At 34.7% G+C, this 27,564-nt stretch overlaps 1 protein-coding gene across 14 annotated transcripts in view; it reads left to right on the top strand.

Annotated features, from left to right (window-relative positions):
* The window catches only part of DST (dystonin), a 438,529-nt gene that overhangs the window by 264,610 nt on the left and 146,355 nt on the right, over positions 1-27,564 (top strand). For all 14 annotated transcript variants that reach the window (XM_081039430.1, XM_081039437.1, XM_081039438.1 and 11 more), the window contains 24 exons: positions 734-853; positions 2,886-2,981; positions 3,084-3,211; positions 6,606-6,699; positions 7,010-7,164; positions 7,973-8,432; positions 8,518-8,646; positions 8,792-8,869; positions 8,949-9,110; positions 9,200-9,304; positions 11,644-11,739; positions 12,316-12,441; positions 13,066-13,218; positions 13,426-13,580; positions 13,789-13,915; positions 14,408-14,591; positions 15,631-15,788; positions 16,301-16,479; positions 17,259-17,397; positions 18,202-18,395; positions 19,590-19,752; positions 20,528-20,611; positions 21,356-21,463; positions 21,933-22,031. In XM_081039430.1, coding sequence (XP_080895556.1) covers positions 734-853; positions 2,886-2,981; positions 3,084-3,211; positions 6,606-6,699; positions 7,010-7,164; positions 7,973-8,432; positions 8,518-8,646; positions 8,792-8,869; positions 8,949-9,110; positions 9,200-9,304; positions 11,644-11,739; positions 12,316-12,441; positions 13,066-13,218; positions 13,426-13,580; positions 13,789-13,915; positions 14,408-14,591; positions 15,631-15,788; positions 16,301-16,479; positions 17,259-17,397; positions 18,202-18,395; positions 19,590-19,752; positions 20,528-20,611; positions 21,356-21,463; positions 21,933-22,031 — 3,492 coding nt within the window. The remainder of the gene's footprint in view (positions 1-733; positions 854-2,885; positions 2,982-3,083; positions 3,212-6,605; positions 6,700-7,009; positions 7,165-7,972; positions 8,433-8,517; positions 8,647-8,791; positions 8,870-8,948; positions 9,111-9,199; positions 9,305-11,643; positions 11,740-12,315; positions 12,442-13,065; positions 13,219-13,425; positions 13,581-13,788; positions 13,916-14,407; positions 14,592-15,630; positions 15,789-16,300; positions 16,480-17,258; positions 17,398-18,201; positions 18,396-19,589; positions 19,753-20,527; positions 20,612-21,355; positions 21,464-21,932; positions 22,032-27,564) is intronic.

The following is a 27,564-nucleotide window of genomic DNA, read 5'->3' on the forward strand; positions in this document are numbered from 1 at the left end:
TACTGCTTTTCATTTTGTTCAGCGGTTTATATTATGAATCTCTCTTGCCTCCCCATCTAGATTGTATTTCTTTCATCATAGATATTATGTCTTAAAGCATTATATTTTTATTACAACATTCAGCTGAATGAGCACAATGCTTTGAATGTAATTAGCACTCATTAGATACTTAATTGAATATAGCAGTTGACAACCTTCCAGTTTCCTCCATTTTAAAAAAGTTTGCTAAATGAGTGCTTGGATAATCTCACCATGTACGGCTCCTATAGGTTTCATTCCTATCTAGTTTCTTACATATTGGATAGTTCTTTGGAGTTGCATATATGCAGTCGACCTAGATCTAAAAAGGTTGGCAGAGTGACAACTAACTTGGCTTATGCATCTTATTCCCCTTTCTTGAGTGCCTGACAAGTTGACTGTGGAAGTTTATCCTGCTGTGCTGCCACACTGCCTCAGAACCCTTCTCAGCACAGTGCTTCAGGCAATCACTATCTCTGCGTCAGAATCGACACTTATTAGGGTAGTCTTTGTGGTCAAATATTAATAGCATGTGTTTAAAGCTGCTTATGTGGAAAGGATGGGAACTACATGGAAAGTAAGAAAACATTTAGGTGGTTCTCTCTGTCAGACTTAAAGACATGCAAATTCACAAAATGACCTCTGAGTAAATTGTGTTAGACATGAATATTATTATCTACACACATGAACCTTTTCTGTCCTTTTATTGTCCTAGGATGTTGAAGTCAAATGGATTGAATACCAGAATATGGTGAACTACCTCATCCAGTGGATTAGACACCATGTGACCACAATGTCTGAGAGAACATTTCCTAATAACCCTGTAGAACTAAAGGTCAGTGTCACTATAGAAGTAGGTCTGACTCGATAATTACACTTTTAAATAATGCTGTGATAATTCTGTTATTTTAGAAGTTTAAGAAAATGTCCGTTGGTAAGCCACTAACAAGGAGGCATTTAAAACTGTGTTCATCTCCCTATGATTCAGAGAAAATGGAGGTAAACTTTAGTAATCAGAACATAACAGCAACAACATCTTAAAGACATTTATAGTCCCTTAGCCTTGAAATGAGAGTTTTAAGGTTTAAAAGAGTCTCTGGAAATGACCTCGCCAAACCGTTTTCGGTGTATGAGAAATGCTTGGAGCCCACCAGGTGGCTGGGGTGGGAGGGACTCTGGGAAGCTTGCACAACTATGTCAGTGGGTGGGAGTGGCCTGCAGTCAAATCCTGTTAAAACTGCTTCAGAGCTTTCTTTTGTAGAGCAAGAAGTACATCCTATATTTCACTATGAATTTGAAAACACATCTGATTTCCAGTAGCAATGAATTCATGGTTTGGTAAAACATTTTCTATTACCTAAAAACAGGTCTAACTCTGAGGCACAGACATTATGGAAAGATAAAAGTCACTACAGATATATAAACTTTGTTGAAGAGTAAGTGCCTCAATTTATATATTAGGATTTGTGATAGCAAAATAGTCTGCTGGACTATTTCGAGAAACTGCTAATGTGAATATTAACAACAAAGTCCTAATTCCTTGAATTACAGGCTTTGTTTTCATGATCTAACTCGAATCACAAAAGCTGTCACAGCCCAGGGTGGGCCCTGTTATAGTTGCTCGTTGTGTTCATGCATCTAGACAGAACATCTGTGCAACAGCTCTGAATGCACATTGCCACAAGGAGTTTGTCCTTGGCATGAGGTTACTTGGCATGTGTTGATATGATGCTTTTTAAGTGTTCTAAAATTGTTTGTGTGAAGTCTCCCGATGTGGATGTAAATCTTCCCAGGGCAAGAGAGATCCCCGCTTCTCTCACCACATCTGCGATGAACAGTGTTTAGAACATAATGGCATTCTGTGCTTATTTACTCATGGACATTCTGAAACATTACGTTTTGAGTTTAAAACAGATTTCAAGTTCAAATTATTTCCAAATGGATTCCTATTGTCCAGACCCTTAGGTATATTTGTACTGGCTTCTGATTAATGTAGATTCTTAAAAGTTTTGGAAGAAGTTTGAGTGATTACCCAGATTACACAGGATGTAATACAGGAAAGAAAATATCTATGGGGAAATGCCAGTAATTTTATTAGCCAGCAAAATGTTGAATGGAGTCCCTCAGAGACGTGTCTGTGTGAAGATTTAAAGGGGCTTTTTATAAAACAGCATGACTCAGGATGAAATAATTAGTATACACTTATTAAATATGGATATGTTTTATCTACATATTTTTTACGAAGGTCCTTTTTAATAAATACAATAAATTATATATGAGATTCCAAATTAGTATCTATAAACTAGATAATTTAATTATGTGGTTGAAACTTCTTTATAATAGCAGCAACCAATAACATCTATCTTTGTTTACTAAGAGATCTGTTTAACTTGGCCAGTGGGACATTGAAACCAAATTTTAGCCCTATCTATCTGATTAAAAATTCTATTTTCAAGGATAGACCCATGATATAGACAAGAACGGAACGTTGTGGTTTTTTTCCCCCTTTATGGAAATTGGCATCAGATCGTTTTTCTAAAAGTTAATTTGCCACAGTCGGAAAGTACATCTCTTAAAGGATATGGTTTCTTGTTTGTACGATAATAAACACTGCCGTGGTGGTTAATTATTATCCAGATCCCTGTGTGGTACACGTTGAATCATGGCTGACATCGATAGTTAACATCCTCATCAAATCTTGTATAACCAGGACACCAACTAGCTGGCAATTGGTGTAGTCCTTGAGTGTCAGTTTTATAAAGAAATTCCACTGAATATATACATAGCTTTTGAAATAGTAACACCATGCCATAATGAAAACAGGTTCTTGCAGTTTGAGCCTTCATTTACTTTCCCTTTCATTTTAGGCACTTTATAATCAGTATTTACAGTTTAAAGAAACAGAAATTCCACCGAAGGAGACAGAAAAATCAAAAATTAAACGCCTATATAAATTATTAGAGGTAAGCAGAAATTTCCTTTGTATTGCCAGGTATAATCTTTGTTATTTGTCTATTGATTTTTACATCTTTGCTTCCCATCAAATTTTTTTTTTTCCACCCAAGATTTGGATAGAATTTGGACGCATCAAACTCCTTCAAGGTTATCATCCAAATGACATAGAAAAAGAGTGGGGGAAACTCATTATTGCCATGCTTGAGAGGGAGAAGGCGCTGCGTCCAGAACTAGAAAGGTAAGCTGGAGTTATTTCTGCCATTGACATCAGGTAGAGAGGGGGGGGTCTCTTTGTTTTCGTGGAAAGAACTTCAGTTTTTGAGTCAGGCACACCTAGGTCCAACATTTACCTTTTCCATTTCCTTGGCTGTGTGACCTTGGATAAATCACTTAGTCTTTCTGATGCTCCATTTTCTTATCTAGAAACTCTTCCAGTAGGTTGGAGGAGTAAATCAATGACATGATGTTTAAAAAGGAACCCAGTGGACGGGGATATGTGAAGTCTCATCTAATAAGGCGGTTACAGTTTTAAAGCCTATCAAAACTACCCGTGAGAATTTCTCAAACTGACTTTTAAATCACCAGGGCCTGGATCTGGAAGCTCACAGGTCAATAATTAACTTATTTTGTTTTTTATATTATTGTCTATAATGGTCTTTCCGTGGGACAGTGGAAACCAGAGTCTAGTCTGCCTCCATTTAAAGGGCAGTGAGGTGGCTTCTAGAAAACACTCAGTTACTGTTGGTTCAAGTTCCCTTTCTGGCCACGTCTACAAATCCACTTATTCCGTGAAATCATCATTGACTCTTTATGAGTCTGTCTCTCCCATTACACCCAGTTGCCTGCAAAGGTACCCTGGGAGACATTTGTTGGATGCATTTGTCTTCAGTATAGTCCTTACCTCACAGCCTGACTCGTGGTACATGGCAACTGTGATATCTGTTCCTCATTTGCTGTGAGCTCCATAAGGGCTGGGCCTTACAGAGTAAGGCCTTCGTGGTCAGGCTCACCTCTCAGGCCTTTCTCATAGCCCACCCTCCTTGCTCTCTGCAGTGCAGGCACACTGGCTGTCTCTCAGGAGCGCTGAGGTGCCATAGTCAGGATCTTTGCAACTGTCTGTTCCTTTGGCAGGGAAGTCTGTTTCATCCTCCCCCTCTCTCTTTATTCCTAATCATTCTCAGACCTCCGCTCCACTGGTATTTCCTTAAGAAACTTTCCATGGTCTCCTAGGCTAGTTCAGATATCTTGCTTAGAAATCTCATATTTACATGTGTTGTCCCTTCATAGCACTTATCTCGGTTATAATTTTATATTTATTTCTGTGATCATTTGATTAAGGGTTACCTCTTCCGCCATTATGAGCTCCAAGAATGTGGAGACAAACTCTTGTTTTCTCCATCCCTTGTGTCGCTAGTATTTGTAACACAGTGCCTGGTATACATAGAGGTGTTCAGTATACTTGTGTTCTCTGTGCCCTGCCTGTGACTTCAACATTGTCTAAATGTGAACAAGTCTAAGCTGTCAGTCCTTTATTAAATTGCTAACTACACTCTTGTTGAAGAACAACATTATATCCACATAACTGGATCATTAGAACCCAAATACGCTTGAAATACAAGGGGTGGAGCTTTTTTGGAGGAGGAAATTGTGGGTGATTAAAATGAGATAGTAAGCTAATCATCTGAAGTAATGGTTGATTACTGAAGTGTGCCAGAGACAGGATATGGAGTAGATTTTTAGTTATTTGAATAGTAACTGGATTTTTCATATGGGTTAATGAAGAATGCAGTGGTTAAGAGTTCAAAGTCCAGGAGTCATCAGTCCTGGGTTAAATTACTAACTCAGCTTGCAAGCAATGTCATTTGAGACAAGGTATTAACCTCCCTAAGCCTCAGTTTCCTCATTTGTAAACAGGATGTACTATTACTATTACTACCGTGTTTCCCTGAAAATAAGACCAGGTCTTACATTACGGTTTGCTCCAAAAGACGCATTAGGGCTTATGTTCAGGGGATGTCACCCTGAAAAATCATGCTAGGACTTATTTTCTGGTTAGGTCTTATTTTTGGGGAAACACGGTACCATATTTTGTGGTTATGAATGAGTAGGAGATGAGTTATTGTATATAAAATGATTAGTTAATTTCCTGGCACATAATGCTTAATAAATGTTAGGTGTTGTTATTATTTTGAGATTTTCTGTTTACTAGCTATATTTGATATGGCACTCTCAAGTTTCCCCTTTCCGGCCTTCCAAAAAAAAAAAATCAACCTTTGGAGTGGAGAAGTAGCCATTTGGCATTGTAGTGTTGAGGGCAGGGAAATATTTAGGAGCTTGTTTGGATAAATGCCTTCAGTTTTCTTGATGCAACAAGTTTTTTGGCATTAACTATATATTGCAAATAATAGCTATATGGCATGGGAGCCATGGATACCCACTTTAGCTTGTTCCATGGTAATTGCTCAGAGATACTGAAAAATGATTCTGTTTTGGGTTAATTTTATTATTTTAAAATAATAAAATTTTAAAATAAATGTGAGTGTGTACAAGACAAATGAGGAGTTCTTATGCCAGGTAATAACCTATAGAAAAGAAAACAAGCACAGGTAAATTAAACTTGCAAGCATTGCATTGATATTCTACTTAGCACTTTGGCTTTTTAAAATATAAAGGAACTATAGTAAGATTAGAAGTAACATTCCAGAGAACACATCATATAAAGAAAGGTAAATGGATCATTTGCCAGTTAATTTAACCTAACAAACAAATGACATGGTAGTTAAAATGGGAATGTACTTCATTTCTCATCAAACTCATTTGTTTATACATGCTTATAAGTGCCAACTTTTAGCCTCTGAAATTTAGAACAGACCTAGCCCTTTATAAAAGTCAGGCAGGCTGTGATTGAATATTTGTGTTGTTTTAGCTGATAATTGCTATAGCCAGAATAACTTTTACTAATTGTACCTGGGCTTCGGTGAGGCTTCTGAGTTGTTTTTTAGGTGGCTGCAATTGGATGACTCTTGGTGAAAATATTTGGCCAGTCTTTTTCAGTGACGCCCGGATCAGGCTGCCTTGTCCATACTTGTAGGGTTTTAATGCAAGCTACAAAAGGCAAACTTCAGCTAGCAAACGTGTGGCTTTGGGCGAGATTCTTTTGAATACTTATCAGCTTGTTATTTGCTGTGTGTTGCATATGCATGTAGGAGCATACTTAAGGAGCTGTTCAAGCTGTAACATTCAGCTGCCACTTTTCACCATTAGAAGTAGAGCTTTCTGCAGGCCTTCTACTTTTTTAGTCTACTTTTAATGATCAAGAAAGAACATCATATCAGGAATAAAAATGCACAGCAGTACTTACAGTTACCATAGCAGTGATTCTGTGTTTAGTAACACAACTAGTACTCGAACCAGTCTTGATTCAAATGAAAATTTTCTCTCTGTTAATTGTGGTCCAACATTGATCAACTCTTGCATTAGCTTCGGCAATGAATCCATTGATGGACACAGGTATTGGATCATCGGTGTGGGGTTGTTTTACTTTTGGTGGGCAGCATTTTTTCAGTGATTGTGAACTCTGCAACTTCCCAGGGAGGGAGAGGCTTTATTTTATTTTATTCCTTTTTTTTTAGGTTGGAAATGTTGCAGCAGATCGCCAACCGAGTTCAGCGGGACAGTGTCATCTGTGAAGACAAACTGATACTTGCCCGAAATGCTCTCCAGTCTGTAAGTTAATTTAGGAGCCCTTGGGATTGAGATAGAGGGGTCTGTGCATTTGGATGAACTAAAGCTTTTGTATACCCTTTGGTCAATTCTTGGTATTTTTGTCAACTGAAACTTAAAGTTTATTAAAGATGATTAGCACTCTTTGCTCTATTGAGGGACAGTGAGCAAAGGCAAAACATATTTTTGAACCAAAAGAGAAAACCGAGAAAACCTAAGTAAGCCTTCTGTTCCAATATTTCGAGTTTTACGTGCGAGGCTGGTTTTGAAACTTTGTTTCACAGAATTAATATTGACTTCTTTTAAAATACAGGACTCTAAAAGATTAGAATCAGGGGTGCAGTTTCAGAATGAAGCAGAAATTGCCGGGTATATACTTGAATGTGAGAACTTTTTACGCCAGCATGTAATTGATGTACAGATTCTTATTGATGGAAAATATTACCAGGCAGATCAGTTGGTACAGAGGTAAGAGGGCTACTTACTCATACCCTGTTGTTTTGTACAACTATTTCATGGGCACTCGGGGTAGGAATGTAGAATATAACAATTTTATGAATACATAAAGAAAAGTATCTTTTTTAAATCAATTTTTTCAATTTTCTCTTTATCCTATTATGAAAATATAACAAAATATTGGAAATATATATATTGATAAAAATCTATGTCTCTGGGAATTAGGTTTGGATTTATGGAACCTTTTGGGTTGTATACCATATATGTAGCAAAAATTGTAAATGATGCCCTGATCCAGTTATTACACTTTTAGGAATATAGTAATTCTGAAAATAAAAAAATACATATGTAAGTAAATATAGATTAAAAGCTTTTTATTCACCTGAGAAATATTTTATAATAAAAATTTGGAAATATCCTATGTCAAAAAAGACTATGACACATTTTATTGTAGTAATTATGTTGCTTATAAATTATAGTTATAACAAATAAGTGATAACAAAAATGCTCAGAGTATAATTCAGTGAAAAAAAATTGTGCAAAATTTTATTGATATGAGTACAATGACTTAAAAATTGACTTAATTTAGCAGTTTAGGTTTATAGAAACATTGAATGGAAAGTACAGAGAGTTCCCATACACCCCCTCATGCCTCCCCTTTCCTTATTAACACCTGACACTAGTGTGATACATTTGTTATAATTGATGAGTCAATATCAATGCATTATTGTTAACTAAAGTACATAGTTTACATTAAGGCTCATTGTTTATAAAAAAATGCCTTTTATATTATAGCTTATCACTTTTCATTTTCTTTTAGGGTTGCAAAACTGCGCGATGAAATTATGGCCTTAAGGAATGAATGTTCCTCAGTGTACAGCAAAGGACGCATGCTGACAACAGAACAGACGAAGCTCATGATATCAGGAATTACTCAAAGTTTAAACTCAGGATTTGCACAGACCTTAAACCCCAGTCTGAACTCAGGGCTGACCCAGAGTTTAACGCCTTCCCTCACCCCTTCTAGTGTGACCTCAGGCCTGTCATCAGGTCTGACCTCCCGCCTGACTCCATCCCTCACTCCAGCTTATACACCTGCTTTCCCAGGATTAGTTCCAAATTTCAATTCAGGAGTAGAGGCAAATTCATTGCAAACCCTGAAGTTGATGCAGATCCGAAAACCCCTTCTAAAGTCATCTTTGTTGGATCAGAATTTAACTGAAGAGGAAATTAACATGAAATTTGTTCAGGATCTTTTGAATTGGGTTGATGAGATGCAGGTAAAAACATGTGTACTTTACCTGAGAGTTTCAGTCTTTATTGCCATCTGTTTCTTTTTTAATCCTAGTGTCTTTCTGTTTAAAGGTGCAGTTGGACCGTACTGAATGGGGATCAGATTTGCCAAGTGTTGAAAGCCATTTAGAAAATCACAAAAATGTTCACCGAGCTATTGAAGAATTTGAATCTAGCCTTAAAGAAGCTAAAATCAGTGAGGTATACGAATTTTAAATCTGTGTATATTTCATTTTAGCTTACTGTTGCTTTGCTCTTTACATAAAGACCCTATAACAAGATAATAAATACATTGAGTATGAGTCAGAATTCTTTAAGATTCCTAACCTTTTATACCATATTATAGATCCAAATGACGGCACCTCTTAAACTAACTTACGCAGAGAAGTTGCACAGATTAGAGAGTCAGTATGCGAAACTCTTGGTAAGTTTTTTTAAGCTTTCTGTTTTTCTTATCTCTATTTGACAAAGACATGGTTCTTACAATGATTTTCCTTATAAAGAATACATCCAGGAATCAGGAACGACACCTTGATACACTCCATAATTTTGTATCTCGTGCAACTAATGAACTTATTTGGTTGAATGAAAAAGAAGAAGAGGAAGTTGCTTATGACTGGAGTGAAAGAAATACCAACATAGCTCGGAAAAAAGATTACCATGCTGTAAGTAAAACTTTTGTAATTGGATATTAAAGTTGTATTTCAGGTTTAGCTCTTTTCCTAACATACCCCTGAATTCTTTTTTACATTAGGAATTAATGAAAGAACTTGAACAAAAGGAAGAAAATATTAAATCAGTTCAGGAGATAGCAGAGCAGCTACTTCTGGAAAATCACCCAGCACGCTTAACTATTGAGGTGAGTCAGGAAGTGTAATAGTCATGGTGGAATACTGATATTTGATTCTTACCCTTCAGGTTCTTTTATTGCTGATAAATTGAAAACTTCAAACTATCAAAATTTTCTTACAACTTGTCTCAAAAATAGTGTTTCTGAGAAATCATACTGATTTGCCTTCAGTGCTCTTGCTCTTTGTGTCACCCACCCATCACTTAAAATAAAGATATTTTTGTCAACCCCTGTGATCAAGGAGATGTATTGCAGTAAATATAAAGGACCTTGACTTTACAAGCTTTGACATTTTATTTCCTCCTGACTGTGTGACATTGCACAGGTGATGGAACTTTGCTAAGCCTCATTCTCCTACCTAAAATGGGGAAAATCACTTGTAACCCATAGAGTTGTGATGAGAATGAAAACAATAATGTACTCTTACCACTTAGTACAGTTCTTGGGATATAGTGTGTTCTCAAGAAGTATTCATCCCTATTATTTAGTTCAGTAATTTTATTTATGATCTGGTTTTGTGAGTTATATTGAAATAGCATGCTGGCAAATCATCATGGTATAGAGTATATATTTCAAATCCAGAAGTGGAGAATTGATGGGGGATTTATCAGGTTGTCTGTGTGGTGGTGATCGTGGTGATAGTCTTGTGTTTAATTTTTTTGGCCTGATATATACTAGTTAGTTAGTGATCTCCTAAATGTGAAAGGGACACTAAGCATGAGGGCAAAGAGTATCAAACTTAGTGGTATATTGCCAGAGGGAAAAAAATGAAGCAGTGCTGAAAATGTGACATGCCTCAAACTATCACAGTTCAGGAAAGAAATTCAATCGTCTTCGTTCACTGGAATCATCGTGACACAAAAGATTAGTAATATTTTAGGTCTCATTAGGAAGTTTTGGGAATGTTACATTTGACCTTCTGTTATATGAAAATAGGGTTTTGTATCCACAGGAAATGCCATGTAGGAATATTAAAGGCATAGAGGAGTAAGAGGAACAATAGGGAAGGGGAATGAGAACAATGAAGGGTCTGGATATACTTTTGCACAATGAAAGCTAAAAATGGAATATTCTTTATAATAGAGAGAGGCAAGCTGTTAGGAAATATGACTATAGGTTAAGAATTTTGATGGGAATGCAAATGTGAATGTGGACCTGATTACTTTTATGTAGAAATGTTAATCTAATTAAAAGTTTCTTGAGGGGTAAAGTAAAGCCTTAGTCATCTTTATGATGTCATTTGCCTATTTAATGTCTTGTGGGTATATGGATAAGAGTTAATTATCAACATTGTTTCATATTTATATGAAAAAGAAACTAAGTAATATGCATGGTATATCTTTTATAGACAATTTACTCAAAGTAGCTTAATTTGAGGAACCAGGTAATGTGATCATGATGTGTTGCCAGATTTCCAGTGCTGCACGGTACATTCCATTCAGAAAGCCTGCCTGAGCATAGCTCACCAGGAATGAGATTTTCCAAGAGGAAGAATGACAGGCTTTTTTATGATAGTCATTAAAGCATCTAGAACGCCCTCTTCTGGAAGTCAGTGCATTGCACCTTAAATATAAAAGGGTGTTTCATGTTTTTCTAATATTAACAGACGTAGGTGTCTTCTACAGTATTTGTGCCCTCATGAAAGGTGCACTTTGTCTTAAATAAAAATTCAAGTAAACAACCATTTTTTTGGAAAAAATTCTAGTATAATGAGTATAACCTCAGAATTACACTGATAGGGCATTGCATACTCTTCTCCACCCACTCCATTTTCCTTTTAAAAACAAATAAATACTGCCTCCTTCTGCCCCAAGGTTCTGGCCTAGTGTTAGAAGCAAAAACAAAGAGAAAACTACAGAATCATACATTTTCATGTCAAATGTGTATTTTATGACCCAGTGATACAAAAATTCAGAGAAAAGAAAAATGAAGGGAAAAACGTCAAAAAGGAAAGTGTATTTGAGGATTCCACAAAGTAGAAAAAAGGTTGGTGGGAAAGGAGTAAAGGGTTAACTTGTATCCATTTCAAATGTTAAATTTTTTTTCATGTAAAAATAGCCAGAGTTAGCTTTTTCCATATATTTCAAGAAAAAAAAATCAAAAGTTTAAAATCCGAAAGAAATGGATGGGACTGATTTAAAATTTATATTTAAACTTCCAAGGACTGGCTTTGGGCAAGTGATAAGTCTTAGATTAGAGGGACATTACCCTGATTTTCAAGTCTTATTCTGCTAAAACAATCTCACCATCTATTTAGATACAGTAGAATCTTTTATCCTTTAAAAGCATTGTTGTATGTGAATGTCCTTACTCTCCCCCAGTGACAATAGCTGTGTTTTATCTTTAAGGCCTACCGAGCGGCCATGCAGACACAGTGGAGCTGGATCTTACAGCTCTGCCAGTGTGTGGAGCAGCACACAAAGGAAAACACCACCTATTTTGAGGTATGTGATTGGAATCACAACTTCAGTAGATGGCATTGTGATTTTGACTGACGTACAGAAAATATCTTCATAATTTATTGTTAAGATACATGTACATAATGTGCAGAGGAAATAAAGTGAAGTGTTTTGTTTGTAGGTTATAAGGGATATACGAGTATGTTCTATAGGATACATTGAAGCATTCTATTAAGAAGGATTTCCTTCAGAAACCCTTTACAGTGTCAGAAAAATCTTTATTTTACAAATATGTCTCTTATTAAGGAAATGTTGTCATTAGAGAGAATTCTTTTTTCCTATTCTTCAGAAGTTTTAGATTATTCTTGAAATTTCACTCCTCCTTACGAGTTGTTTGGAATGTAATAAATTTTGGACACTTAATATTCATTCATAATTATCCAAGTTCAAGGGCTGTTGTTTGTTGGGTAAAGGAGTGATGTGGCTATGAAGTTGTCTGGTTCTGAATTTATTCTGTTTTTACTTCTGAGGGGTACACCCAGGGCCCTGGTAATTGAACTTCATAACTGTGCTTTACTGTCATTGAATATATTTTAACTACCGGTTTTTGTCTTTCCCCAGTTTTTCAATGATGCCAAAGAAGCTACTGATTACTTAAGGAACCTGAGAGATGCCATTCAGCGGAAGTACAGCTGTGATAGATCAAGCAGCATTCACAAACTGGAAGACCTCGTTCAGGAATCAATGGTACTGATACTATTTCCTTAGTAATGTAAAATGGGGATTAGATTAGTTTTTACCATATTTTTATAGGTGCAGAACTTAGTACTTTATAGGTACTACTGATCATTTCACCTCATTCAATCAAGCATTTACACACTCAGTTTTGGTATTTTTTGGTAACAAATACAAAAAAACCCATTTTTTAAGTGATAGTCTTGATATCTTAAGATGTTTTAGCAATGTGTGTGTGTGTGTGTGTGTGTTTAGTCATTCATCCCACAAATACTTGGTAAGCACTTTCTATATCCTAGGCACTGTTTTAGGTGCTAGAGGTAGAGCAGTGAACAAAACAGACAAGAATCCTTGCCCTCGTGGTGCTTACATGCTAGAGAGGGGAGTAGACATAAACATGATAAATAAATAAAATATATGTGTGTGTTAGATAGTGGTAAATGCTAAAGAGGAAAAAAAAAACAAAAGAAACAAAACAAGGGAAGAGAGATGTAAGACAGAGTAGAGAGGGATTGAAAGTTTAGACCATGTGATCCGGGAAGACTTTTTTTGATGATGTTTCGTTTGTGGAAATCCCCCAAACAACAGAGAATACGCGTCTTTTACCACTTCAAATCCATCTTGTTTATTTCTTAGGAAGAGAAAGAAGAACTTTTACAGTATAAAAGCACAGTGGCAAGCCTGATGGGGAGAGCAAAAACAGTAATTCAGCTGAAGCCAAGGAATCCTGACTGTCCACTCAAAACTTCTATTCCGATCAAAGCCATCTGTGACTACAGACAAATTGAGGTACTTATAACTCCTAGAAACAGACCCGTTTCTGGCATTATTCAGATATTTTAGAAATGAGGTCATATTGCTCACTAGTAAAGCTTTCCACCTCAAAAACAAAGACAACAAAAAAACACCAACAAAAAAAATTCCAAGATTGGGTATGGAAAAAAGATTAGTCAACAGTGACCTCATTTGGTTTTTCTGTTCTTCATTTAAAACCAGATAACCATTTATAAAGATGATGAATGTGTTTTGGCGAACAACTCTCATCGTGCCAAATGGAAGGTCATTAGCCCTACTGGGAATGAAGCTATGGTCCCATCTGTGTGCTTTACAGTTCCTCCACCAAACAAAGACGCAGTCGACTTTGCAAACAGGTTTGTATGCATTAGCTAAAAGACAGAGAGTTGGCTTTGGAAGCTCTCGAAAAGTTAAAGAAATAATCAATACTTTATCAAGGCCCACAGGATTAGAAGGATCTCAAACTAGTAAACGTGGGATATTTTACAAACGAAAAGAAAAGTTGTACCATGTTGTCAGAGGGAGTGAAAAGGCTGAATCTGTGTTTTCTTTCATACATTTCAGAATTGAGCAACAGTATCAGAGTGTCCTAACTCTTTGGCATGAGACTCACGTTAACATGAAGAGTGTGGTATCCTGGCATTATCTCGTCAATGAAATTGATAGAATTCGAGCTAGCAATGTGGCTTCAGTAAGTATAAATCTACACATCATCTTAATCTGTCCAAAAATGTGGGGCAACTTATCATGAGGGGTATAGTTTCTGAGTGCTATAGAATAGGGCAGAGCCCAGCAGATCCGTGGTAATATTCACTCATTCAATGATCATTTGTTATACAGCTGTGATATACAAGGCACCTTCTAAGAATTGGGGATATCTGGAGATTACACATTTTATTTAGTTCTTATATTTTGATAGGGAGGTAAGATATAGTGTTTGGACATCTGGAGATGGGTACAGTTTAATTTCATTTATTGAATTTTATAGTCTTGTTTTTCCTTGTGTTTTTTAAAACCTCAAAGTATTAATGAAAAAGAAAATTAATTTCAAATGGTTCTTTTATTAATGACTGTTAATATGAACTGGCATGTAACATGAGACTCTAATCTGAGATCTGTCCCCTTTAAATTTAGCTCTTAGTGCTATAATCACTTAATTATATGGATCATTGGTCTTCTTTAGATAAAGACAATGTTACCAGGTGAACATCAGCAAGTTCTGAGTAATCTACAGTCTCGCTTTGAAGATTTTCTGGAAGATAGCCAGGAATCCCAAGTATTTTCAGGCTCAGATATAACCCAACTGGAAAAGGAAGTTAATGTATGTAAACAGTACTATCAAGAACTTCTTAAATCTGCAGAAAGAGGTAAAGCATGGGAATTCTTGTGTTTTTCTCCCTCCCATAGGTTATTTTCTGCTCTCAATGAGAATTTCACTCTTAGGTGTGTTACATTACTCAGCCTGTGATAGGTAGACACAGTTGCTGGAATGTTAAAATCGTGTTTGAGATAGGAAGATGCAAGAGGGATTCATTTACGTCTAAATGATGAATTAATGAAAGATACCAACGAAATAGTGTAACAAATGATTAATTTGTTTTTTTTAGACACAAAACTTAAAGTTATAGAAATTTTATTTGTAGTTCTTACATTCTCAGTGTGAGTTGAGCTGGAATCCACTGCCCCACCCACAAATGATTAATTCTTAATACATCTACTTTTCAATATTTTCAGTATTTTGCAATGTAATGTTCAGAATGATAATCTTTTAGTTTCAGAAAAGATTCTTTTCTGAATCATTTTTTCATGTACCAATCTACCACTTAGATTTTTTTAAAAAGACTATTTTTAATAGCAGGTTTAGATTCACAGCAAAACTGGGAGAAAGGTGCAGTGATTTCCCATAACTAAACTTGGATTTTATATAGGGGTTAAAGAAAAAGATTTTGTCTAGTTAACTTTCATTAACTATAAACTTTATTCTGAACTCTTGCTATTACTAAGAGACAAAAACTATATTAGTAATGTTCTGTTAAAAAGATTTTAAACATTAACACATTTTATCTGCCTTTCATTTTTAAGGATTTTTATTTAATTTTTATAATTTGCAACTAATGTAATTCACATTTTTGTGAACATGAAAGCAATATAGTACTTTCCTTGGACATGATAAATCAGAAATCGTACTTCAAATGACATTAAGGAAATTTTACGAATTCTTTGTAAATTGTAAGGCCATTATTTTAAGGTTTTTATCCTTAGGGTCAGGTCATGATGATAACTGGTAACATTATCGTGACTCTCTATGTCCTAGTAGCAGTAAAACTGCCATATTAAAACATGAGCGAATGCTTCTAAAAGATAGAAAACAAGGAATTTTCTAAATGTTAATATTTACTTTCACAGAGGAGCAAGAGGAATCTGTTTATAATCTCTACATCTCTGAAGTAAGAAACATTAGACTTCGGTTAGAGAACTGTGAAGATCGGTTGATTAGACAGATTCGAACTCCGCTAGAACGAGATGATTTGCATGAAAGCGTGTTCAGGATTACAGAGCAGGAGGTAAGATTTTTAAAGGTGTTGGGATAAAAATTAACCTAAGATAATTTACTATCTTAATGACTATCACCTCTGTGACCTCTTATATGTTCGACTTTGCCCAGTGGTCACTCTGTGAGGTCTGGTGATGTATTTATTGTTCATTAAAAACTAGGATTCTGTAATTCAATTCTACCTCTGACTGAGGTAAACCCAGGAACATGTGCCCTTCTACCCATTATGATGGAAGCTATAAGGGCTTCTCACCATGAAAGTCATTATACGCTTGTTGATTATCTGCTATATGCAAAAAGCACTAAGTTAGATGTTTGGGCCTGAAAAGATAGGCAGTAAGGGAATTTTTGATAATAAAACTTGAATTCTATGGCTTAGTGTATTTGATAAAGAAAAATTAAAGAATGTGTAGAATTTTAAGTTCATCATCATAATGTAAAATGTCTGTTTTAAAACTGTTTTAAGAAAGATGCCCTATCTGGAGTAAAACCTAATACCTATGTTTGTTCTCTGTTTTATAGAAACTAAAGAAAGAGCTGGAGCGTCTTAAAGATGATTTGGGAACGATCACAAATAAATGTGAAGAATTTTTCAGTCAAGCAGCAGCCTCTCCGTCAGTTCCGACTTTACGATCTGAGCTCAGTGTGGTCATTCAGAACATGAACCAAGTCTATTCTATGTCTTCCATGTACATAGAGAAGTATGTAACCACTGCTAATGTCAATTTGCTTCATACAACTGTTTACTCGCTCTCTCTCTATTTATATATATGTATGTATATACACACACACACACAAATGTATACACATTTTAAGAAAGGAAGAAACTATTAAAATTACACTGATGGTAACCACTTTGAGCACCTCTTGTAATTGCAGAAGTCAAACGTGACTTGTATCCATCTTTTGTTATCGGTATATATTGAGTATTACAATTTTAATACGGTCTTTCCTTTCTTAAAATGTGTATACAGTTTTCTGGCACCCTCTGAGTGTGTGTCTGTGTATATACTGTTAATTTAAAACATTCATTTATATGAAAATAACTATTCACTTTCACTTTTTAAAATAACAAATATATTAAACAAACATTTCTGTGGATTTATGATGATGCTTCTTGTTGAAAGGGAATGTGCCTCAGAGATTAGGGCATAACGTATGATCTTCCCACATTTTGCCTGTGGTTTTGGTAGCTCAGCTGTTCTAGCCTATACAGTTTTTCTCTTAAGCTTGGTCTGAATAAGGTTTGAAAGAAAACCATCTTATCTTGGAATCTGTTGCTAAGTACCACTGTGGTCAAGGAATGGGTTGGAGCACCTGCTGTCTCTAAAGAAGAATCAGCTGAATATTAATCTTGTGGTAAATGTGTTGTGTTCCATGGTGAACATGCTAGTTCATGCATCAAAATGGTGCTTCAGGACTGCATTATGGGAAAATAAACATTTACCAATGGAAGGTTATTGTTTAATTCTCTTACTAGGTTGAAAACTGTTAATTTGGTGTTAAAAAACACTCAAGCTGCAGAATCCCTTGTAAAACTCTATGAAACTAAACTGTGTGAAGAAGAAGCAGTTATAGCAGACAAGAATAATATTGAGAATCTAATAAGTACTTTAAAGGTATGTGTCTCACTTGGCTGCTTTTCAAGGTCGTACTCGAAAAGTATTTCTTTGACATTTAGATCTTCAAACATCAACCATTATATATTTTAATTTGATTATATTTATGTTCATTCCATTTCATATCTCTTTAATGCCATAGCTTACTACAAATAATTATATTCAGGCATTTTTAGTTCGAGGTGAGTTCTTCTCATTGGAAGTTTGAATCATCTTGACAGTAGCTTTTTGTAATCAATTCATTTTGGCAGCAAGAAGGCTTGACCTAAAATTTTAATTATTTGTAATATATTCTCTTGCTGAAAGAGGCAGTTACTTTAAGAAATCAAAGCGGGTAAATAGAGGAATTAATTTAAGAAAGGGAAAAGACTGGTAGTTATACTTACCTGTATCTATACTTTTATATATAAACAACTGAGTAAAACTATTGCAAAACAGTTGTGAAAAGTTATCTCAGTGACTTTCAATGAATTTTCAATGAAACAATGATGTTGGTAGATGTTTTAAAAATAGGCAATGAAAAAGAGTCATAGAGGGAACAGATTTACTTATAGAATATATTTTGTTTTATTTATATGCAAATCCTCTTAGGCTGATCTTTATAAAATTGTCAGGCTTATTTAGATCAAAGTACAGTAAAAAATTGGCAATGTCATAAGGGTCAGCCTAATATATTATTTTTGTATATGAAAGATATTCTTTCCTTTATCTGATTTTGTATCAGTCATTTGTAAATAATTGTAAAATTAGGTAAATAAATGTGTTGACACATTTTTATAACTTTCGCCAATTAATGTATTTTAGCAATGGAGATCTGAAGTAGATGAAAACAGAGAGGTATTCCATGCATTAGAGGATGAGTTGCAGAAAGCGAAAGCCATCAGCGATGAAATGTTTAAAACATATAAAGAACGGGACCTTGATTTTGACTGGCACAAAGAAAAAGCAGATCAATTAGTTGAAAGGTGGCAAAATATTCATGTGCAGATTGACAACAGGTTAGTATAATTTTTGTTCAGTTTCAGCAGAGCTGTAATGTCTATCCCTGTGTTCTTGGTAAAATCTAAACTTAATAGGCTTTAAAAAATATTCATATGTAATTTCATATATGTAGTTAAATTCCACATGTAGTTAATTGTGTTAAGTGCAAGAGCTCTATCAAAGTATCTTTCTTACATGGCGGACTTAAGTAAGATATTTAACTTCAAATAAATCTTTTTCGACTCTTTGTTATTAAAGCTATCGATATACTATTTGCATAGTTATCATTTGTATAGTTAATCCACTTGTTTATTTCTGAAGGGTAAAACAATATAGTTCTCTCCTTTTGCCAACTTCTAATATTCAAACAATATTCAAATAATTCAAAGTGATTACCAACTTATAAGACTTAGTAAGAGCATGGATCATGCATTTTGTAGGGCTATATGTAGCAAACTATACTATACTTAAGAGGTATAAGGAAATTGTAATGACCTGTTTTTTTATGTTTTTTATTTTTATCAAAGATACGAAAACTTTGAAATCATTCAACCAGTGACTAAAAGAAAAAAGTGAGAGAAAATGGGATGGTTTTAGGGCTCATCTAAAAAATGGAATAGTGTCTTTTCTCATTTATTTTCGTGTTTATCTTAATGCAAATAAAAAGCTTTTGATATAATGCCGTTCTTGAGAAGTAAAATTATATTCAAACATATATAGCTCATCTCTAAAAAACATGTGACATATATGTTTAATGTAGTGGTTTTTATAATCATAGAAGCTGATGTATTTAATCACTCCTAGAAAGTACTCCGAGTCCATGTTGAACCATTCATTGAACTACCTTGTTATTATTTCAAAAGTGAAGTGCCATTTGATGCAAGCTTTGGGTATTAATAATAATTATGGTTAAGTTTCCAGTTTCACTGCTTTAGTCTCTTGGGCTTGCCCCTAGGATAATCTGTTGTACAACACCAAGAGCAAAATAAGTTGCACAACTCCAGGAGGAAAATATTTACATTCAACCCACGCCAGTGTGGAATGCCCTTGGAGATGTGCCTCAGAGTGCTGTAGCCTTGATCATTACCCATACCCCTATTGTTGTGCTTAGTGCAGCGTTGTGGTGCAGTTGTTTTGTCTCTCCCTTCTTTACTATACCCTCCTAGTGGATACTGTTGGAAGCTATGACTATTCTGTTACGTTTTTCTTAGGTTACGGGACTTAGAAGGCATTGGCAAATCGCTCAAGTACTACAGAGATACCTTTCACCCTTTAGATGATTGGATCCAACAAGTTGAAATGACTCAGAGAAAGATTCAGGAAAATCAGCCTGAAAATAGTAAAACCCTAGCCACACAGTTGAATCAACAAAAGGTATGTAAACAAAATTCCTTGTACTAAGGTTATGTGTGCATTTGGTCAGTAATGACCCTTATCTTCCTTTCTCTTGTTAAAAGAAGCCAGCAGCTATTTGGAGGAAGGTAGGAAGTAAATTATAAATATTAAAATCCTGCAATCCAACCTTACATATATCACTCACTTTGATTTCTTGGAAGTCATTTTCAAAAGCATAAGGAAGAAGAAAGAATATGTTGGGGCAGTTTTCAAATACCTAATGATTATCTAGTCATAGGTATGGAAATTTCTTTGGTACTCTGCTGGTTTTAATAGTTTTGTGGGATCCTAAATAAATAAAAAATGGTTACTGATAGAAAATTAAATAGCCACAGAAAGTTCAATGATTTGAGATTTTTCATTTTTAATTCAAGTTTATTGGGGTGATAATGGTTAATAAAATTACATAGGTTTCAAGTGTACAATTCTGTAGATTTTTGTTCCATCTTGAGGGGCCAGTAATTTCTAGCTCTGTTTTGATCAGGAATATGTGGGAACCAAGAGCTTCAAGTCTACTTTTGCATAATTCCTGTGGACTTTAGTAATTTCTGCTTTGAAAGCCCCATGTGGGTGGGTCGCTTACATGTCTTAATCTGGAAGTTTGTGATTTACCCATAAGGTAAATTACGTATTATGTACTAAGGGCTAAGGAGCTATATTACTAAATGATATACGTATTTCTTAATTCCTGAGCATAGAGTTGAATAGCATAGAGTTCCTTGTCATTTTTCTTCTAAATTGTGTGTATTTATAGATGCTGGTATCCGAAATAGAAATGAAACAGAGCAAAATGGATGAGTGTCAAAAATACGCAGAACAGTACTCAACTACAGTGAAGGTAAGACGATTCAGTTATTTGTATCAAATTTAATATTCAGGTATGTGATTCTACATTGTACTTTACGAAAGCCTTTGAATGTCATTTCACCTTGTGTTAAAAAGTGAAAACAGGATCTTCATTTGAAAACTTTTTGGCACTTACCTAATAATTTTTTATGAAATCTGCCTCACATGACAGCCCCGGGTTCATTCATTTTCTCTCTGTCACACAGCATGTGCACACATACCCCTCCACGCACATAAGAAATACAGAGCTCTGAAATTCATTTGTTAATCACCTTATGCCCCTCCCTCTCTCTCTCCCTCCTTTCTCAATCTTTTTAATAATGCTAGAAAAATCTCGTAACTTTTTGAGAACTCATGCTTTTTGAAGTTGTTAACAATATCTCAGCTTTAGTCACCAAAATCTGCAGTTCCATTGCTTAGAGGAAAGGGAAGCTGAAGACAACTGGTGTATTGTATTAATGTTTTCCTGAGTTTCTACAGAGACTTAGGAAATTTCCTGACCATCCTAAATGTTTCTGATTTCATTAGCACCTTGGAAACGTCCCAGGATTGGATAGATTTCTAAAAATCTTGTTTTGCATTATTGTCTTTAAAGTTATTTAGTGAAACTAAGTTCCATTTCTCTGTGTCGAATCACTGTAGAATTAAGCTTTAGTACTTTACTTTTAATTACTTTAAGTTAATTTAATCTTTAAGTACTTTAAGTTAATTTAATCTTACTGACTCTTTTGCCCAGGACTACGAATTACAAACAATGACCTACAGGGCCATGGTAGATTCACAACAAAAATCTCCGGTGAAACGCAGAAGAATGCAGAGCTCTGCAGATCTCATTATTCAAGAGGTAATAAAAGTACAATAGAGAAGGGATGGGTTGTAGAAGAGAGAAACGGTGCTTAAAAAATGTATTTATTTGTATGATAAAATATACATAATGGAAAATGTACCATTTTGACCATTTTTAAGTGTACAATTCAGTAGCATTCAGTACATTCAAAATGTTGTGACCACTATCCATTTCCAGAACTTTTTCATCATCCCCCAAAGAATCTCTACCTATAACGTTACATTTTAAGTTTTTTAAACCTATGAGAATAATAAATGTGCTTCCTGATTAAATTTGGAAGAGCAGTGTCATTTAGTATGGTTTGTACAATAATAATAAGCTCATTTGTACCCAGTTGCTGTTATCGGGGAGTTGTGTACTTTGCTGTCACAAAGCCTAGTTAATATTGTAATCATTACTTAACATTTATTCAACTCACTTAAGGCATCTAGAGCTTATATTTTTATTATTTTTTCCTTCCTTGCAGTTCATGGACCTAAGGACACGGTATACTGCTCTCGTCACCCTCATGACACAATATATTAAATTTGCTGGTGATTCATTGAAGAGGCTGGAAGAGGAAGAGGTAACCATTAATGATGAACAGCTAACTAAGAAGGAAGTATATAGTATGGTTCGGGAAAACAAACAAGGTTTCATGATAAATTTACATGGTTGGTAGCTGATATATAAGTATAATTTAATTCTAAAATTACAGTGAAAAAGAGTAGAGGCCTAGGTTTTTTTTTACTTATTTTTAAGATTTTCTCAAATAAAATACCATTTTAATTTTCACTCTAGGACTCTAATATGATAGGGTTAATGATTTAAATGATTCTGTTAAATTATGAAACGTTGGTACTGGCAGACTTTTTTTAGTTTTCTCACAGTTGAGAAGTATGCTTCTTTGAAGTATACTTACTAATGTTATAATGTCTATAGAACTATTACACGAACAGCTTGTCTTATGCATTTTAAATTAATTTGCATCTTCAAGGATTTAAAACAAAAGCCATTAATTTAGAAGTAGTGAGTGTTTGTACAAAATGACAGTGCTTTTTAAGAGTTGTGTTTTTTTGTTTGTTTTTATTTTTGCCAAAATGATATAGTATATAGTAAAAAGACTAAAAGACTGTTTAAGGAGCATTCTAATTTGGAGGACTTCTGTGGCTTGGACTCTGCATTTTAAAAACATTCAGAAATAGAAAGAGTGAGGAGTTATTTATGAAACTGTATTGTCATAAAATGCTATTGTATATACTTTTGAAGGGATTATTCTGTGCTCAGTTATCTTTATATGCTTTTTATTTCTAACCTCAGAACAGACAAAAATAGTACACTGAATGCTAAAATTAGTAAATTGTGGGATATTAGCCATTTTAAATTATACTGTAGAAATTTTGAAGGTGATTATACTTCATATAATGAGAATCAAAACAGTAGTAAATATCTAATAATAGATATTATTTTTCATTTCTAAAACTGTGACTGCTTTTGTGAACTATTTTAGTCTGTTCAGTGTTAACAGTTTTCTGCGACTAAATCACTAACATAGCTAATTGCAAGTCTTTGTAACTAGTTTCCTTTGTACTTAGAAAGGAAAACCAGAATATTTGTGACCATCCAAATAATTGTCATATACTTCTCACTATGAAAGAACATCCATATTTTTTTACTTTTTAAGAGATACAATTCCATTTTAAATGGTATATAGGTCTTTTAAACTATATGTTTAGTAGTTAATGTAAAATAAAATAATTTAAGTCCTTCTCCTTTCTCATAGCGTGTATCTATCTGATTGCACATATATGAGCCACTTTGCTCAATTTATCTGATCAGGTAGAAATACTAAAGTTGATTGAACCAAATGATAATTCACAAAGCTTGAATATACAAAATATACTTGTTATGATTTGAAATGTAAAAGAATTATAGTGACTCGAAAGTCAAAACAATATAGTTTATGGAAGACCATGTAAAGTCTATAATTTAAAATGCATTAAAAAATTTCTGAATATAAATTCACCTCTAAAGAATCTTATTAATGGACTATCTTGTTAAAAATATATAGTTCTGTTTTTAGAGTCTGAAGAGTAGTGTTTCTGAAACTGAGTCTGTAAAGATCTACATGAGAAACCTTGTACTGAGAGTAGAATTTTCCATAACAAACATAAAATCAAAGAGGGATACGGGTGAATTTCAGAATTTAGTACCAAATTAGAAATGTAATCAGAGTATCTATAATGGATATTAGATGGATAAAAAGAGTTTCTAGTCTATGTTGAGAGCAAAATGTTTTAAACATTAATTGCTGAGATTAAAGGACAGCATGTCTCCTTGGGGAAAATTTAGAGAAAACTTGAGGAAGTTATTTTTATATGAATATGTTTGAGATCTACAGGAAAGCAAATCAATAGGACTACATTATTTATAGTAGTGTTTCTAGTATTTACTAAAAAGTTCAGCATTATCTAGACAATGTAAGATTATTAACAATAATAAAATGACTTTAATTAAAATACTGAGGGCTCCACAACAAACATTTTTCACCAAGAGAATTTTCTTTTTTTTTTTTAAACCTCTGAACATACTTAAGGAAAAAAACTCAAAACTTCTTAGCAATAGCTAAGTTTAAACGAGGTTTGATGAAGACTTGAGAAAGACCCTATTAGAAGTCAACTATTGAAAAAATATTGAAAATTTAATATTTAAGCAGATAAAATGCTTAAGTGTCACTAAGAGTTGTCCCTGATAACAAAATAAAGAAAACAGAGCACTAAGTACTGCAGACTGTGATGAGATTTGTTTTACATGAGTTCTCATTATAAACCATATTTAGGTTAGCAAAGGAAACAACTGAAATTTTTGTCAAAATTATTGGGGATCAAGAAATGAGAGGAAGCAAAATAAGATGTATAGTCTATAATGTAAATTTTATTATTGAAATTTACCCAAAGCTTTTCAATTTAATAAAAAAAAATCTATGTAGAATAATTTCTCTACTTCTGTTTAAGTCGTTTCTAATTATGATAATTTTTTTGAGTTGATGATATGAAACTAACCCCCTTATGGTATTAATAAAGAGAAACTAAATCGTAGTTAAAAACTAGCCCTGATCATGTAATTCTATAGTTAATGCAAAGTATACTCCTCCCAGCTGAGATCGATCTTGTCATTAACAGAGTAAAAAAAATTTCTTATATTTTATTCTATACATTCAGGCTGAATCCCTAAGCATATTGTTAAAAGAATTTCTATTTAACAAATATCTTTATATTTACGGAGTATCTAAAGGTACTTGTCAAGGTGGATTCCTATGAGGCATGTCATTAACAACATCAACAAAATCTGTGAGTATATGAAGCACGTCTTTTTTGAAGCCACCAGGGACTATAGCTGCCTTTGCATTAGCAATTCTGGTTATAGCTGTCATAATATGGCAAGTATAAACAAGTAAGGAATTTGTCTTTAGAAATTAAAGTTTTTATATAATTTTCTTCCTCCCCCATATTAAGTAATATTTCTTCATTTGGCTGTTTGTTCCAAAGTTCCATATTTTGTTTCTTTAACCATAAAACAGAGGCTTGTAAACATCCTTTTAAATTTCCATTGGACTAGATATTGAAAACTTAACTCTTTATTGTCATCCGGTTCCTGTACGTTGTATGTTCTTCTGAGCTTCCAAAACTAAGTTTTTTTGTGAGAGCAGAAATAGCACTGTTGAGAAAGTTTTAGTTTCTGCTTCATTATTATTTAACCTCCCTATACCTCAGTTTCCTCATCTGTAAAAGGTTGGGGTCATGCCATATGTTTTGTAAGGCCTCTTCTTGATGTAAAATCCTGAGCTAGCTAATTTTTTAAAAAAAATTATTCCTGAGAGACAAAAAAGGAATCTTTGGTTTAGGAAACCGGTCATTGAAGGATTTTGTCTTCTCCTTTTGCTGACTTTCTGAAGCTTCCTCTCTGAAGAAGGTGGTGGTGGTGATGGTGGCGGTAGTACTGCTTGTTCTGCATTTGTGTTCACTTGTTTTTGTAAGTTCTTTTGTGAGCCTTGCTTCACATTTTTAAAGATAAATTTGACTAGAACAGGTTTGACACTTTTAAACATCTCTTGTAGATTAAAAGGTGTAAGGAGACTTCTGAACATGGGGCATATTCAGATCTGCTTCAGCGTCAGAAGGCAACAATGACTGAGAATAGCAAACTTACAGGAAAGATAAGTGAACTGGAGAAAATGGTAGCTGAACTAAAGAAACAAAAGTCCCGAGTAGAGGAAGAGCTTCCGAAGGTCAAGGAAGCTGCGGAAAATGAATTGAGAAAGCAGCAGCGAAATGTGGAAGACATCGCTCTGCAGAAAATCAGGGCTGAAAGTGAAGCCAAGCTGTACCGCAGGGAACTGGAGACCATTGTGAGAGAGAAGGAAGCTGCGCAACGGGAGCTGGAGCGAGTCAGGCGGCTCACGGCAGAGGCTGAGGCCAAAAGAGCAGCTGTGGAAGAAAACCTTCTGAATTTCCGGAACCAGTTAGAGGAAAACACCTTCACCAGAAGAACACTGGAAGATCATCTTAAAAGAAAAGATTCAAGTCTCAATGACTTGGAGCAACAAAAAAATAAGTTAATGGAAGAATTAAGAAGAAAGCGAGACCACGAAGAAGAACTCTTGAAGCTGGTGAAGCAGATGGAAAAAGATCTATCATCTCAAAAACAGATCGCAGAGAAACAGTTGAAAGAAAAGCAGAAAATTGAATTGGAAGCGAGGAGAAGAATAACAGAAATTCAGTATTCGTGCAGAGAAAACACGTTGCCAACTGGTGCTGTCACACAGATAGAGCACGACAAGCAGAAAGCAGAAGAACTCAAGCAGCAGGTAGATGAATTAACAGTCGCCAATAGAAAGGCTGAAAAACACATGAGAGAGCTGAAGTATGAACTGAATGCCCTCCAGCTTGAGAAAACTTCATCTGAGGAAAAGGCTCGCCTGCTTAAAGAAAAACTAGATGAAACAAACAATACACTAAAGTGCCTTAAGTTAGAGTTGGAAAGGAAGCATCTGGTAGAGGAAGGGTATTCTCAGCAGCTCAGAGAACTGGGTCGGCAATTGAACCAAACCACAGACAAAGCCGAAGAAGTCATGCAAGAAGCTAATGACCTTAAGAAAATAAAGCACAATTATGAAGTAGAATTAGAATCCCTTCAACAAGAAAAAGGGAAACTGCAACGAGAAGTAGACAGAATCACCAGGACACATGCTATAGCTGAGAGGAATATTCAGCATTTAAATTCACAAGATAACTCTTTTTGGGATAAGAAGGAATTCTCTAATGAAAGAATGCAGATCTGTCAGAGAAAATCAGATCATCTAAAAGAACAATTTGAGAAAAGCCATGCACAGTTGCTTCAAAATATTAAAGCTGAGAAAGAAAATAATGATAAAATCCAAAAGCTTAATGAAGAATTGGAGAAAAGTAATAAGTGTGCAGAAATGCTGAAACAAAAAGTAGATGAGCTTACTAGGCAGAATAATGAAACCAGATTGGTGATGCAGAGAATTCAGGCAGAATCGACGAATGTGGTTTTAGAGAAACAAGCGATCCAGCAAAGATGTGAAACACTGAAAATTCAGGCAGATGGTTTTAAAGATCAGCTCCGCAACACAAATGAGCACTTGCACAAACAGACGAAAACAGAACAGGATTTCCATAAAAAAATTAGATGCCTAGAAGAAGACCTGGCCAGAAGTCAAAACTTAGTAAGTGAATTTAAGCAAAAGTGTGACAAGCAGAACATTATTATCCAGAATACTGAGAAGGAGGTTAGACACCTGAATGCTGAGCTGAACGCTTCCAAAGAAGAAAAGCGACTGGGGGAGCAGAAAGTGCAGCTACAACAAGCTCAGGTACAAGAGTTAAATAACAGGTTGAAAAAGATACAAGATGAATTGCACTTAAAGACCATAGAGGAGCAGATGACCCACAGAAAGCTGGTTCTGTTTCAGGAAGAATCTGATAAATTCAAACGTTCAGCAGAGGAATTTCGGAAAAAGATGGAAAAATTAATGGATTCCAAAGTTATCACTGAAAATGATATTTCAGGCATCAAGCTTGACTTTGTATCTCTTC

The sequence above is a fragment of the Rhinolophus hipposideros genome (genome assembly GCF_964194185.1).
Source record: "Rhinolophus hipposideros genome assembly, chromosome: 3".
In the NCBI taxonomy this organism is placed as follows: domain Eukaryota; kingdom Metazoa; phylum Chordata; class Mammalia; order Chiroptera; family Rhinolophidae; genus Rhinolophus; species Rhinolophus hipposideros.